We start from the raw sequence: 16,854 nt of genomic DNA, 5'->3' as shown, positions 1-16,854 counted from the left end.
TATGTTGGAATAACAGATATAAGATTATGTCTCCTTTGTTCTTTTGAAGCAATTGTGCTTTGGAAAAAGTGCTTTTCCTACATATTATGCCATTAGAGAAATCTCTTTGCACAAAGTTGGAAGGACATGTCAACTTCAGTAAATAGATTAATTAAAACATATTCATGCAATATCCAAAAGAAAATAGTTAACACATATTTGACTTAATGTTTGAGAGACCCTTTTTACTGGGGAGAATATGATGTCACAAGAAAGCAGCAAAGTTAATTGTCTACAAAGCTCTGCTAAAACCACAAATTAATATAATGTTAGGAAGACTTATTTTCGTCTTGTCATCTTCCAATTACCATAATATTTGGAATATTTACCATCTCCGAGCTATAATGTATTTATGGTTTTTGTGCAGCTAAATGATTCTCAAGCTGACAGGAATATTTCTGATTGTGGGCTAATACATGGTTTATGGGGCGTTCTGAATAAAACTGAATGTGGAGCCCACCTTTGTGTGTTGTTCACAGAGAGCACTTCCATTGTGCTCTTGGTGGTGCCGGTGAACAAAAAGCGCTACCTCTGTAGACTGCTGATCTGATGGCTGTTCTGCTGTAGAAGTCTTTCCCCAGCCCTGACCTGTATCACCAGCTAAGTTGCTGGGTGGTGGAAAGAGATAAGAATCAGTCTTCCTAAATGTTGTTATTTTGAAAAGCTTTATATGAAAACCAACATAGCTGTTAAAAAAAAAAAAAAAAAAAAAGCTAAGAAAATGCTCAAATAAGCAAGCAGTCTGTTTTTGGCCTGTTATGTTTAAGTTTCTTCTTTTAGAGTTCCTCATTTCCTTTCTTAATCCCTCTCAAGACAGCGAACTCAATCTGATGCTCGCACTTCAGAATGGTTTTGTACATGCAAGGAAGGTCACCCTGTATGGTCATCTCAGTCTAATATAACTTTGTAGATGTACTGAAGGGATGTCAAATAGTGGTATCTAATACTAGCTGAAGCTGGATGTCTGTGTGTAGATCTCCTGTCTAATATAAGGATATAAAAATAGAAGTGGTTTCAAGGGTGATCATATTCAATCCCCTGCTACTGCAGACCATCACATCTCACAGAGGTTACTAGTTTTTGGCACTTTATTTTGAAACCTGTGGGTGGTTCTTCACCTTTCATTGTTGTTTACTATATGTTTCAGAGCCTCATCTGATGACGACTGAAAACTCACTAAATTTTTCCCATTCTAACTTGTTTGGCTAGTTTATGTTCATTTACTAAATGTTTATTTCCCCTCCTTGATGTTCTCCACTGTGTTTTTAGAAACAGTGGTGACATATCTATTTTATTTTAAATTAAGACACTTACAGCTTTCTGTAGTAGGAGTTGGTCTCTGTTGTATGATCCTTCCTGCTAATACCTCTAGACTTTTCTAGGTTGAATTAATTTTTGAACGTGAGGAACTAGAAAGAGCGTGGTATTCTGGATGGCATCTATCCACTGTCTCATACACTGCACCTGTACATTTGCTGGAAGTAACTCTTGTGTTGCTCTCTTGAGTCACATATAGCTCATAGTTCATAGCTGCATTATATCATTAACTTGTAGTTATGTGATGAAAGAAATCTTGAGATCTGAGGTTTTTTTTTCCTCCTGTGATTTCTGAATCAGAATTTTGTATCTCAGGTTTAGGGCTTTTTTATTATTATTTTGTTTTTACTTTCATTATCTTGGTTTCATTCATTTTGGACCACTTAATCTCATTTATAATTTTAGACTTCGATGTTAATGAATTATTTCTGAAAAACAGTATGATGGCTTCTGCATTCTCATGATTTCCCACCTTCTGCCTTAATCAGAAAATGTTCCCTGGACCCTCACCCCTAGGTGGAGAAAGTTACATAAACTTAATTTCCAGAGCAGTTCTCAAGGAATTGTTAGAACTCTGCCAGGACCGTCTCTTCTCTTGGGCAGTTCAACTTCAGCACAGTGTATTGATTTGTCACAATTAATGTAAAACTTTGTAGTATTGAAATAATTTTCATATGCCAATTTAGTCCTGAACTGGAAATTTAGTGAACTCTCTTAAAAACATAAAGCTTTTTTTTTTTTTTTTCTCTTGAAAGAAAAAAAAATGTTTCTGTGCCACTGTTCACAAGCCATTCTGTCCTTGACCTGTGAGTAGCAGCACTGTGCTTTCCAAAGAGAGCAGTAAAAAATTAATTTAGGTTTTGTATATCTTTGGTATGTTCGGTTTCTTCTTTATTACTTAGGTGAAAAAGCCATTTATTTACTCTTGGTTTGGTTTGGGGAGGGTCTTTGCTTTTTTTTTATTATTTATTTAGAGAAATTGTTGTAGAAAGCCTAAATGTCATGGACTTTTTGCAATTATGCATTTTATCACCATTTTTCCTGTGTTTTTAAAGACTGGTTCTTCATGCTTATAGCTTTGTTTATTCTTGATAGCAGTTCTAGGTTGTTACTTATCTGGAAGTGGTCTTCTATAAAGAGTTTTCAGTGGCTGGAGATTCATGTTATAAATGTGTTTTCCGCTGTAGTTGGAAGGAATTTGTGCTTTCTCTCCGTTCAGAACCTTGAGATTCCACTGCTAGTTCGCCTGCATTTTTTGTATCTGCCCCTTCAAAACAGAGAACCTTAATTGCAGAACAGGCTTCTGTTTGTTCTGCTATTTATGTTGGAGGTCTGTGCTATTTATTGAGATGGAATCTAAAAGAATAATTGTGAAGTCAGTGGGAGTTCAAAAGTCATCCATCCTGCTCCCTTTTCTTGCAAGAGGATCAATAGGATTGTCTGTCCAGCCAGCATTTTAAAGAGAGGATAAATTAAAAAACTAAATAGAAATAAGATAAAATAAAATTTTGGTGATGCAGGTTCTACAGCCTGCCAGATTTTTTCAACCAGTTTCTTCTTCTCTACTTACTGTAGAGACTTTTTCTGTACATCTGTGGTGAATGGTGTTTTCTAAAGCTTATTTTGTGCATGATGGGCAATGTTCTATTCTTTTTCTTTAAGAGAATTATGCATATTTAAAGCCTATATGTTATCTTCTGTGTCATTTTTAGCGACAAACCTGAACTTTTTGGAGAGGTTTTAGGGAAGAGTTTTCTAATTCTCTGCATGTTTTGTTGTGTTGTTTTTTTTTGCGTGTGTGTATTTTTATTATTATTTGTTGTTGTTGTTAAAGAACCATCAATAATTAGACCTTCAGTAGGTCAGATTCATTCCACCAGAGTGGAATGCAGCAGAAAGATTAATTAATGTGTTTTACAGGCGGCTCTTCTGTTTATTCATACCACTATGGTGTTCACAATGTTTGTAACAACATTGTTCACTCGTTTCATTTCTGTTCTATTGTAACCATTATATGCTGTCATGAATTGTTGTTTCTAACCATTTTTGCGCCCTGTGTTTATTTGTGGACATGTACTGATGTATGTACCATGATTCTATTCAGGGATATTGTTTAATGGGTAATACTGGTGGAGGGGGCACAGCTGGACCAGATGATCTTGGAGGTCTTTTCCAACCTTAATGATTCTCTGATTTGTACAAAGGAACAGTACTTCTTGCTTTTCTTTGTTAGTGTGGTGGAGGAAGGTTTCAAATCAGATCCACTTCCTCAAAATTATCTTAAGCCCTAATCTGATCTTCTGGCATACTTACAGCTCCTGCCAGTTTTACATTGTCTACAAAATCTAAATTATAGACAAATCAGGGAATACACTATATTTCTTACTTCAGGTCTCAAAAAAAGTATATAGACCAGCACCCTGACAAATACCTGTGCAGAGAATGAGTCTCATTGAAGACCTCCCATCATTTTGCCCTGGGCAGGTGATAGTCATGCTTTTCTAACCAAAGTTCACCATGTTTTCCTAATACGTTCTTGAAAATCTAAGACCAGCAGAAGTATATGGAATCAGACAAAAGTCCATATAGCCTTGTTTGATCCCTGTCTCTGACAAGTGCCAAAGGAAGAATACAAGAACAGTGCAACTATACATGTTGCTGTTTCCCAAAGACTCTCCCAGCCTCTAAGTATTTAATCTTAAAGACTTTGTCCACTGGATATGTTATCTAGTAACTTCCGGAGACTTTTTTTTAATGGAACTCATCTAGTCTTCCTTTGAGTTCATCCATTCACTAGGTATCAAGGATGCCTACAGGTCCAGCAGTTATTGCATGAAGTTTTTGTTTTGGGTTTAAACAGTGGCTGTTTCCCTCTAGTTTCTTGGTTCTTGTGCTGGAAGACAGGACAACAACAGGTCCCTACATTATTTCATGCTGGTACTAAACTTGTAAACCTCTCAGATCCCACCAGCAAATCTTTGTCGTGTCTTTTCCACTTTGAAGACTCCTGATCTATTTAATATTTCCACATTTGGAAACAATTTAACATCTTTGTTCACTTGCCTTGGAACTTTCTCCTCCTTGTGATGGGAGCCAAGAAAGGGAAAGAGCTTTCAAGATGCAGGTGAACCATGGATTTATACTTTGGTGTAGATGATACTACCTGCTTTGTTCTCTGTTTTCTCCAAGTAATTGCTAATACTTTTTTGTGGTTTTGTACTGTTTGACTTCTAGGTGATGATTTTTATGGAACTATCTGTTAGAATCTGCTTATGATCGTGTCAGAGTTCATTTTTTGCATAATTAGGGTTTAGAAAAGAACTTAGGCCTATTGCTTTATGTTTATCTAAGCTAAATTAATTTCCCATTTCATTAGCTGATTGCCAAGATCTTCCTGGTGTTCTTTACTACTGACTCTAGCATAGCATAATGTTACAAGCAAGTTGATATCTTTATTGACAACCTTCCTTTCCCAGGTCACTTATGAATATAGTCGAGGTGGCTGTGGAACTCCATTGGTGACAGTTTTCCATCATAAGAACTTACAACTTCAGCTGTGTTTCTTATCTTTGGTATTTATCTATACCCTCTTAAGCCATGCCTGTTTTTCTTTTTAAAAGGTTTAGGTAGGAGACATTTACAAAGATCCCCAAATGGACAGTATCAGTTGGATCATCCCTGTTCACATGCTTGTTGAACGCTTCACGAGATTATTAATAGGTTTGTGAGATGGGTCTTGCCTTGCAACACAACCTATGTTGATTCTTCCCCCGCATATTATATTTATCCAGGTGTCTATTAATGCTCTTTTTATCATTTCAGCTCATTTGCACTGTACCGGTTGGCCTTCGTTTCATTCACATTTCCTGGATTTTCCTTAATATCATGGAAGACAATTTCAAAAGCCAGACTGAAGTTAGAATGTAACCTCTACTAGATATCCTCTAATCTGGGTTCTGTTACCCAAGGAAATTACAGTGGCTGACACAATTTAATTTTTTCTACATCCCTGTAGTTTTCTACATCCCTGTGGTTTATTATTCTACTTCTTGTCATCTTCATGTTTACAACTAGATTTTGGTCTATCCTCTGCCTATAAGAATTAAAAATAAGCTGATTGGTCTACATGATGTTTTACTATTTCAGTGACTGGTGATGTTAGCTGTCAGTTATACTATTCAGGAATATCTAGGTTATATAATTATTGGTTTTAATTTGTAGCATTTATTATTATTATCTGTTATGTTATTATTTATTATTATTTGTAGCATTTACCTCCAAGCAATTGGTTCTCTTCGTCTGAAAGTTTAAGGTCTCTCATGATGATATAGTTTAGTATGTTAACGTTGTGCGAGGGTCCTAGTTTCCGTGCTAAATAAGTGAAGCTCTGAAATTCCTTTGCTGTCTGTCTAAATCAGGAACTGTACACAGTTAGTATCAGGTCAAAAACAATTTAATTTTCGGTATCGCTGTGCCAGAAGCACTAATTTACAGCTGCCAGTAATAGTGTCAGGTCTATTTGCTCTGAATTATTTTTTTTAATTAAAAAAGGAAAGGAGAAACTGCTCCATTGTGACTCGTAATGCACTCAAAATGTTTTCAGTGCTTCCTTATACTTAGAGGTTCGCAAAGCTGGGTAGGATATTGCTGCTTAGGTGCACAGTCAGAACAGCAAAAAGCAGTAGGAGTAGCAAAGTATCCTCTGTTCATTTGGATGGAAAAAAGATAGGAAAACTATCAGTGATTTAAACATGTGATGTTTAAATACAGGAGTATACTCACTCTGTATGCTTTAACTTCAGAAATGGAAACCAATGTATTTTAATGGCTATGTCATCAGGAAATCAAAATAGAGTGTAGTAAGCTTTATATCATTATCCCATTCAAAAATTGGTATTGTTAAATATTCAAAGATATTACTGTTTTCATTTTGCTTCTACAGTAAAATGAAAACCTTTAAAAATGAAGAGAAACGGAGCCCACATAAAGTCAGTAAAACTACTGTGCCTCACACACACGTCTCTAGTTCAGTTCCCCCTCCTAGCATAAATTAAGTCTTTATGGAAGCCTGGATAAGAATTCTGTAGTTTCCTTATTCACAATGACTACAACGTTATTCCAAAAGTAGTGCATTAATATCATTGAGGTTGTTCAGATCGTGCTGTTTCTTAGAGAAATAGGATCCTGTTTGTAGGGTGTCTGTATCACACTATAAAATGGGACTGAAAGCCACCACCTTTCCACCATCCCTGTTATAAGAGAGGTAGGGTCATGAGTGTTGTTTGCAGTGCATTTAAGTATTTCAGGGACAGAAATTGCAAAGATGCTGCAGTATATTCTTTTGCAGAATATGTTCGACTACTGAGCCCCTGATTGTCAGATTCCAAAAAAGCCTGGGCATATCAGCTTGATGGATAAGTAGAAGAGAGGATGAGAGGATCGATTTGGAAAATGTTCTTGTTTGTCAGGAAGACCTATGTCTTCAAAGTATCTGCCAGTTTGTGGAAGTAGAATATAATCAAATATTCTACTTAGCATATATAAGATCATATGTACACATTTACAAGTGTACATGTGTATTTCCATACACATGGAAATCCAAATGAGTGCTCAGAGGATGTTTTCCCACTTCTATCGCAGCCGTGTATGTGCCTCACTTCACCCTTGCATACAAACACCAGAAGTGTCTAGTTTACTTTATGGAGGAATAAGCTGCAAAGTACTGCTGGGAAAAATGAAACTTTTTCAGGTTGTATGTCCTAGATAAAAAAATAAAATTCATCTCTGGATATATGTGTGAATCCTGTAATTTCAACATTGGGGTTTTTTCTCAGTATGTTCATAACTTGGTGCACCAAGTAGAAGGTTGAAGTGAATTTTTAATGGAGGTATTCTTTGAAAGAAGACAGTTTATAATGGAGACGTTGGCAGAACTGCTTGTCAGTGTGGTTTAGTGTGTGTACTCCTGTCAAGTGATGGGGAGATTGAGGGAGGGAGACAAACTGCAAGTAGGATAAGTGGGTGGGCCTGAGCAAGTTGTTCCTGATCTATGATGCAGTGTGGAAGCTCAGCGAAGTAGAAGAAGGAGATCATGTGTAAGAGAGCTGGTAGGCTTGTATTGTATGTGAAACTAGCATAACAAAATGGAGACTTTGGGTATCAGAACTATATGGCATTTATGGATAGGCAGGCAAAAAGACTACGAAAGAATACTTGTTGAAGTCAGTAAAAGTTGATTATGTACGCTTTCCAGGAGAAGATAAAGGAAATCATATAAATAACCTATGTGCATATACACTTTAGTGGGTTTATTTTTAAGATGGCACTAGCCAGAACTTGGCAAAACCCTTTTGACGGGAGTATGACTCAATAAACAAAGCCTTTCTGCTGGCATCTCATCTCTAGACGGTATCACTGAGACTTCACTTCGCTAGAGTTAGTGCTCGTTATATCCAAGCAAACAATTACTCTTCTGCACGTTTCAAGCACTTTGTCTTCCAAACAAGTTGTTTTGAAGAGATTATAAAATACTAATATTCATTAATTTAATCTTTCAGTATATCCTTAGAAGCACTTGCTCATTTTTCCTTCATGTGTTCTGTAGAGGAAGATTTTTGAACTTCTAAAATGTTGAGTCACTTTCTTACGTGTTTTTAAATCTCACTAACTTTTCTCCAAACAAAAAATACCCATTGAAGTATTTTGACATTTTTGAAGTAGTGTATGTAAATCTTCAGTTACCCTTCCATAATGATCGTATTTTTTATTACCAGTTTGACGTTGTACTGTATCTGTTTTTCCTCCATTCTATTTCTGCTCATGGGGTCTTTTTGTTAAATCTACCAAATCTAAGCACACCTCATTATACCCACTGTACGTCTCTGTAACCCTTTCTCTGAACACTAAGCTTAACAGCCTGTGACATCTCTCATGGAGTTAAGAATTCTTGTGAATTATTTTCTCTGTCTGTGAATGAAATAAATAGAAATAATAAGTAACAACAGCTGTGATATGTCCACAATGTGGGATGTCTGTGGCATGACAGGATTGCATTTGCTGTGGCTCATACCTCTAAAAGTAGTTTTGATTAATGAAGTTGTTTTTCATGCACATTGTGTGTAATGTTGCAGGTGGGATGTGAAGTAGTTGGCTTAACTAACTGACTCCTCCTGAACTGGAATGGTTATTTGACTTCTTCAAATAAACACCCTGCTGCTACTGAGGTCTTTTTTCTTTGTGTGGGAAAAATATCTTCTCATTTTGCTCTTCAGGATTTTTTTCCTACTTAAGCATATAAATACATGCCAACTTGTTATAGCCTTTGCAGTAGGCTATTCTATCTAATGTAGTCTGGCTGCTTTATCAGTTCTCTCATGAGCGTCTGTAAAGAGAAAATATTCTTTAAAGCTCTTTTTTCTTCATTGCTTCTTTATCTGCAGCTCTGACATTTTTCTTGTAGAGGCTTCGTTCTTTCTGATTTCATCTGTGTTAATAAGTTTGGGGTTTTGGTGTTGTTAAATGCAAGTCAGAAGCAACAAGGCCTCTTTTAGTGACTACTGCTTCTCACAGCAGCAAGCTCTTTTTCTCTAGTGGAAAATGCAAGACTAGCATCTTCTTCCTTTTATAAGATTCTTAAATTTGATGGATCTGGCAGTGTACTCAAAAAAATAATAATCCTGTCTTTTAGATACTAGAATTCTGACATTGATGATATTTTTTTTTTTAATATTTCAGTAGGAATTGGAAATATAAATATAAACAATTTAACTCTGTATAATCCATTCAGTATGTATGTGCCTAGACATCAGAAGGGTAATATAAATGTAAGGTTTTAAAGAGATTTAAAAAAAGATACAATTATCTGTATGATTTTTAAGTCGCATAAGAAATGTATTTTAGAACTTGCCAGTGATGGCTCATAATCACTTTGATATTTTGAGGAAAATGGTAGCTTTAAACAGATGATACAGAATTTATTTTTAAAAATGTATTGTGCTTATACAGTTGATGGCTTTTATTTCCATAATGTTTTTTACTACATAATTATACATCTTAATTACGTAATTACCGTCATAATTATTATGTAATTACATGTAGTTCCACTAATTACAAAATCAGGAAGTGTAATTATCTACTAAAAACTTTCTGAAATCTTATTTGTTCACTAGAGATTATTTAAAAGACCAGTGACCTACTGAAGATGGTGAACAGTGTTACACAAAATGCCAACTCTCCTTTTCCTGTTCTTCATAACCTGTATAGTGTCAGAGGGTTGTGGAAGGGCATGCATGTCTTTAATTATTATTTCCCTTAAAATTAGTTTTGAAACCTTGTCTGTAATGCTGACAGATTTGCCTCTTCAGTTTCGTCATTGATACATTTTGGTTTTGAATTTTAAAGGTTCTCTAGCTGGAGTTAGAAAGTTATGTGCTTTCAGTTAACACCTTCCAAACTTTATTCTTTGGAATTTGGTTGAGCAGATCTGGGGTGAGTATCTGCTGTTAGCTATGAAGATGATTGGAAAAACACTGGCTATGTCCATGTATATGTAGAGTGAAACTGTGACTTCACTGAAGACAAGGGGAATGCAGCTGACTTCTCATGGACCAAAAATTTCATTTCTTGAGTAAAACTGCTTTTTAAAAATTTGTTTTTCCTATATTGATACATGTTCAAATTTGTGCTCATTTATTACTCGCTATCGCACGCACTTAATTTATAAATACGTCTAATAGTGCGTTTTGAAACCACAGTGGTTTACTGCATGGTAAGAGAAGAGAATTAATATTCAGGACATTTTATGGTGGCTTTGTTCTGATATTTTATTAAAATTAAACAGATGGAAACTCTGTTAGTATATATTAAATAAGTCAAAAGTCTACCTTTAGTAGACTGACTGAAAAGGGTACTGTAAAGTGTTATATTTGCTGATTTTTCATTCTGTAACACTGTGCTGTGCCAGAATGACATGGGGAATACAAATCTTTCTCTTAAATTCATCATAACAGCAAATATGCATTTATTACATTACAATATCAAAATACAGAGAAACACCAAGAGGAAAATACATTGAGTAACAGGAAACAGAAAGCATGTGAAAGGGGTGATGCAAAATGTGAATGATCAGGACTTATGATGCTAATAAAAAGTGAGAAAATTGTAATCAGAAGGGAAAGGGTCAAGTGAAGAAAATAATAATTTGCTGGAATCATGAAGTGAAATTTCTGTGGGACAGTTTAAGCCTTAATACTTGGTATCCATGTGTATCTTTGTATAATTCTTCTATGCTTATAAAAGGCAATCGTTTTACTGTATACTTGCCAGGAACTATTTTAAGCTCCCAAATTTGGCCTGGGTCCATAGGTGATGTGAATCTGTCGTCATCTTGATGTTAAATGGTAGTTAACTTCAGCTTGTATCTACTAAGCATACGAGTCTCAAGACCAGTTTGAATTATAGTGACCTTTAGAAGAAACACACAGATGCATTGTTTGTGAACACAGACAGAAAAAAACAGGATCCTTACTTGATCTCCAAGATTTAAATTAATACCGCAAATAAAATTATTTTAATTATTATACTTAATGAAGCATAATAACTGCACAGGAGACATTTCTTTTGAGATATCTTTCTGTATCCTTAAAAAACAAAGCATTTATGTCAAAGATATGAAAATGTAGTTACGCTCTTTTCTCTAAGAAATGGGTGGAGATAAAGTCTTTATTAAGGGCTGTGAGGCTATGTAAAGAACAGCAGTATGGAAAATATTTTATTCTGTAGGACACAAAAATTGAGCGTGATATTTGTACAGAAATGCAGCATATTACAGAGAAGTGTCTCAGTGCAGCTTGAATTTGGTTTATTAAGTCAAAAAAAAAAATCTTCCATTCCTAAAGGAGTATTACATCATCTCCCCATCAGAAAATGTGGTAGTGTCAACCAGTAGAAATGTATCTGTTGTGGGGGGAGCATGCTCAAAGCCGTGGGTATTACTGCTGTGAAGATAAAGAGTGCACAAGAAACTCTTTGGACATGTTTCACAAGTGTACAAGACCTCAGCTGTTACCTTTTTGACTCACAACCACGCCTCCACTTACACAATTTTCAAGTCCTCTCTTTTAGCAAAGAAACAATTTTTTTCCATGATAGAGACTAGTTTGATGAGATTGAAAGAGAGAGAACCTTTTTGTTTATTTATTTTGAAAATATTTCCAATATCAACTCATAACAATCTTGATTGCCAACTGTCATGTTCCAGGCCAGTATAATTCCTCTGGCTTTTGAGAGCAGAGCAGGATGCTGTGACAGATCAGAACTTGGCTCAGCCTCCAAGAAAAAATCCAAGAGAATTTCCTTCTGTCATGACCGGCTTCAGTGACGGGGCTTTGAAGGGGTTGCTGATTTGGGTTTGGGAGCTTTTTGTTTGTTTTTATCCAGCAGAAATTAGTTGGGAAGAAGTTGATTTGATCCTGCCAGGATTGCAACTGTCAAATCCATATCAAAATGTTTTCCTATGTTATATTATTTAACTCAGAATATAATAATGTAATTATTTTGACATGAAAACGTTGCGTGCTGTAGCATTTCCACTTATCTTTAAATAGACATTTTTCACTTTGTGAGAGATGCACGCAGTAAGACAAAACAAAAAATGAATAAAAAGGAGTGAGTGACAGCCTAAGCTGGATTATTTAGATAATAAAAACAAATAATATTTGACATTAATAGAATTTTATGGAGTTGGAATTAAAACATTTGCCTTACTTACGGTATTGTTTCATATTCCTAGCGTAACAACATACGTAGCGTAAATGACCAGCAGAACATAACAGAAGCATGTTTATCAGGTGAATATCTGTTAGAAATTGTGTTACATATTTCAGGGGGAGGGCAGAGGAATACTAGAGAATCTTAAAAATATGTCTTAGTTTTGTACTGTTCATGACTCATATACATGTGTATTCATCTAAAAATTGATTTCTTTTGATGATGTATTTATTTACTTTGTGCTAGAGCAGAGCCTGTAGTTTAAAACATCCTTAATAAAAACTAGCTAGTGGTGAATGACCAAACCAAACATGGTTAATATACTTAATAAGAACACGGAGCTGCTGTCTTTTTGATCCATGATGCTTAACTACATCAGGACTGTGGTGGTGAAAAATTTTACTATTCCTTACTTTAAATTACATATAATACAGGAATCAATGAATTTGAAATTGGCTGTCATGCATGCGATTTTGTGATAACCTGACACAGTTCAATTATCTGAAATAGTACTTAAGAAGTCAAAAGTGCAGCTTCTTGTTTGGAAAAAAGTATGCCCGTGGTTTTGCAAAAGCAACAGATGTTGGAACATACAAATATATGCATTTGGTGAAGCACAACCACTGCAACTCTTCTTATATAGCATTTATAGAGAGGAAAATAAATAGCTTCTTGTCTGAAAGTGTAGTTTCTGAAAATACGGATGCAAGTTTAAAAACATTATTTCTATTTTTTTCTGATAAGTCTCTGAAGACTTATCTGCTGTTTCCCAGTTGAAGCCAAGCTTCAAATACCACAGCAAAACAATATTTTCTTGGTGTTTCCAGAAGAGGGAAGCTGTGGTATTGATCAGAAATTGCAGTAAAGTGTCTGTGCCTTTTGGAACTTCTGTGTAAGATCTGAGGTCTCCAGTTCATTTTGGTTTTATTGTATTGTTTTAACAAATTTTAAACATTTTTACAAGTTTTTGGTGTGCACAGGTATTCTCTCAGCACTTCTCCACCTCCAGGTATCTTGGCTGCCATGGCAAAAAGCTTTCCACCTCACTCATGGAGATCTGGGGTTTGCTTAGCTCTTCCATTGTGAAGTTATGTTTCAAAAAGCAAAGGTCTTGGAAAGTGAAAAGGAAGCAGCAGTTCAAGCTGTGGCAGCCACTGTAAGATGTTTCTCTTGAAGCCTAGTGGGGTAAGTACCTCACACGTGTAGTGTAGGAGAGCAGTTTTGGTGGCTGTGGTTTATCTCTTGGAGTACCAGTGAGGCCTTTTTCTCTTTCTTTCAGTTCTACTAACTGCTTTTTAGGGGGTACATATGATAATCAGGACAGTTTTGTTTTTGTTTTAAAAGTGATAGCAATGCTAGGCTTTCAGGAACTTCCATCTTCACCACCACCACCCCCTTTTTTTTTTTTTTTTTAAAATTGTTTAAGATACTTTGGGTAATGGCTTCTGCTTTCCAGCTCTTATCACTGTATAGTGTCACCTACTACAAATTTTAGAAACATGTATTTCCAGGGCTGTAGGTGCTGGTGCTTTACTCTCACTGAGGCCCTAGGCCTACCTTCAAGTTAACACCCTTTAAAAAAAAAAGTGAAAGGTGAGTAAAGGTACACTCACACTTTTCAATGGTATAAATAGAAATTTATAAATGGAGGATAAATAAAAGATGGGTAAGATATAACCACAGATTAACAAGTGGTAAAATAATGTCAATAAGCCATTTCTGTGGTAAAGCTTTACAATGGACATTCACGCCTTAGGGCACCTTGCATTTGTCTGGCTGTGTGCCTCTACCCTAACTGTGGCAACGGTAGTTCAGTGATTCAATATCACACTTCAAAAATATGTTGCAGTCTAACAGGATTTGAAGTATTTTTATTTTTTGTAACATAGCAATTACAGAATAAACCTTTCGTTTTCAAGGGGGAAAGCTAGGTTGTGGGTTTTATTTGTTTGGTCTTTGCTTCTTAAGGGACAGGTGAAGAACCTGCGACTGTCACATGTAAGTCCATGGCACTATGTTGGTACCATAATCAAGAGCATGACAGAATATTGTTGTTAAAGTAACTTTTAAATAGACCGTCTTAGAGGTTTATGTTAGTTTGTTTAATAAGTTACATTTTATAAAGGAAAGGAGAAATGCCCGTATTGAATTACACTTGAGGAAAGAGCATTAGTGCCAAGGAAGAAGAGACATAAACAAACCCAAAAGCCAGTTGTATTAAGTGAATCTGACTTGAAAAAAACAAAACTAAAATCACAATACAGAAAATGTAGGAGAAATTCCTGAGAAACAGAAATGTTGAAAGATTTGGAGAGGCAACAATAAAAGAAGGCAATTTGCAGTACAGTTTGACAATGAAATAGTCCATTGCAAAATGTAGCCTTTATTTTTTGCGTTGCTTGAACCCAATGAGGTTAAATTTAAGATTTCCACTTTTAGTGGAAACTCCCCAAACTTTGGATTTCATTGCGGTTGCGCCCGCTATCCTGTGAGATTTCTCGATGAGGGAAGTGTTAAATAAGATCTGTATGCATACATTATTAAAAAATACTGCACGCTGTTAAGCAGAAGTCTTAGATGGGCGTCTTCCAAAGAGTTCTAGAGTTAGAGCAGCTTGAGAACAGGTCATGTTGTATTGTCTTGTACTGGATGTGGTAAGTGGGAAAGGGAAAAAAATCTCTGGAACAGTGTGTGATAAAGAAGATTTTATCCTCCTCTCAACATAAAATATGATTTGGGAGGAAGTCTCTCTTCTCTGCAGATATCAGCAATTTTACAGATGGAGTACATCCTTCTTGGGAAGTTTCTTCAGCAGTTGCAAGCTGATGTTTTTGTGATGTCTCAAGTAGGACAGTATTTCTGTTGAATAGGACATTTCTGAAGGCTATTATTATGATAAACCGTGTTCTTAGCATAATTCAGATTGGTGTATATACTTTGGTTTTAAAAATGGAATTCTACTGCAGAGTGTGAACTACAAGCGGCGCTCAAGAAAAAAAGATGCTGTTGAACATACACAGAAATCTTTAAATTTAAGGCTTTCCACAGTGTGGGTGCTTTGTGTCACCAATTGGGTCTAGCTAGGCCCAAGGAGTGCCAGAAGGTCAAACAGACTTTAATTAGAAAGCAAAACTCTCCAGTGCAATATATCCTAATTATAAAGATAACATAAATCACCACCGTGGCAGGCCTTTTGTATAGTAAGAAGCTACTGTTATCTTTTCAGCTGATATACATTGCCTTTAAAAAAAAAAAAAGAGCGATAAGTTAGGAAATGAGCCATGGTGGGCAAGAGCAGTAAGCTCAGGAATGAGCGGGAGTATGCATAAGGGTTTTACTCCCTTCCGAGGAAGTCCATCTGATGCTTTGCTTTACACTTAAATGCAAAGGTGGGGAAATGAGTGAACAGAAGATCCTTCATCTTTCCATGGGTAGGATTTTCTGCCCAACCATAAATGATCCACCACTGGATATGCCGCGCAAAGGATTCTGTGGTACTTGTGAATATTTGGTGGTATTCAAGCTAAAATTTGTCCCTTGTGCTACATGTGCAACAGTGAGGTCCTAGGAGAGATGAGGTTTGAATACTCCTAACTTAAGAAACTGCTCAAAAAGCTCAAGGTTTACAGTCAAATGAAGTGACCAAGAGACTGCAAACATCTTCTTCACTGGCAGTGATTATATGATTCGGTAATGTTTGTATGGACACAAGAGAGGTGCACAAAAGATACCAACTCAGTCTTAGCAAGAGAATCACAGAGTGACAGAGGCTGGAGGGTGCCTCTGTAGATCATCTAGTCCAACAGCCTGCTCAGTGTACTGCAACATGTTACTCAGGACTGTCCCTGCTCAGTATTTGTATGTCTGGAGACTCCACAGCCTCTCTGGGCAACTTGTTAAACCATTTGACCGCACTCGCAGTAAGCAGGGAAGGCATTACATTTATGTGGAATGCCTTGTGTTTCAACTTGTGCCCATTGGCTTCTGTTCTGTTAGTGGGCACCACTGAGAGGATCGTGGCTCTGTCATCTTCACTGCCCACCTCAGGTGGACATCACAACTTGATGGAGTCCCCTGCCCCCAAACCTCCTCTCCTTCAGGCTGAGCAGTCCCAGCTCTCAGCTTCTGCTTGTGTGTTTAGGTGCTTTAGACCCCTAATCATCTTCATGGCCTTTCACTGGACTCCCTCCAGTACGTCCATGTCTCATACTGGGGACCAGCATGGGACCCAACACTCTAGGTGTGTCTTCCGGGGCTGAGCAGAGGGGAAGGAGCTCCTGCCCCAACCTGCTGGTGATGCTTTGCCTAGCACAGCCTTGGTACTGCTGGCTACTTCTTCTGCAAGAGCTCATTGCTGCCTCACGTTTAACTTGTCATATAGGTACTTGAGAATATAGAGTATGAATGGGGGCCCTACTGTTCTCTGTGTTACACCTAATGTTAACTCTGACATTCCCTTTGGTTAACACACCAAATGTTACTGAGAACTCCTCAGCAGGGTATGTCATTCGTCTCCACTGACTTTGAGGTCTGCGGTTCAAGTGTGCATATGTGTATTTATCAGCCTGTGCTCCTCTCTATAGGGGAGAGGAACAGGCACTTCTAGAGCTTGGTTTATCTAATCTCATTTATGCTACGCTGGTATGGATCACACCTAAGAAATGCTTCTTCTTTGCTCCATTCATTATAAAGGAGAGCCAGGGTGACTGGTTCACATCTAGAAAGCAGTAT

At 36.7% G+C, this 16,854-nt stretch overlaps 1 protein-coding gene across 2 annotated transcripts in view; it reads left to right on the top strand.

The window, feature by feature from the left end:
* The window catches only part of POLA1 (DNA polymerase alpha 1, catalytic subunit), a 198,880-nt gene that overhangs the window by 155,183 nt on the left and 26,843 nt on the right, over window positions 1–16,854 (top strand). Inside the window, exon 37 of one of the 2 annotated variants that reach the window (XM_068687014.1) lies at window positions 5,179–7,157. The exons of the other annotated variant lie outside the window; for it this stretch is intronic. Coding sequence (XP_068543115.1) covers window positions 5,179–5,237 — 59 coding nt within the window. The 3' untranslated portion in view covers window positions 5,238–7,157. Of the gene's footprint in view, window positions 1–5,178; window positions 7,158–16,854 lie in introns of those variants that run through there. 2 annotated transcript variants of the gene reach the window in all.

Source organism: Anas acuta, chromosome 1 (assembly GCF_963932015.1).
Source record: "Anas acuta chromosome 1, bAnaAcu1.1, whole genome shotgun sequence".
Classification (NCBI taxonomy): Eukaryota; Metazoa; Chordata; class Aves; order Anseriformes; family Anatidae; genus Anas; species Anas acuta.
Note: the sequence above shows the minus strand (reverse complement) of the source record. Positions and strands in the feature narration are given on the sequence as shown.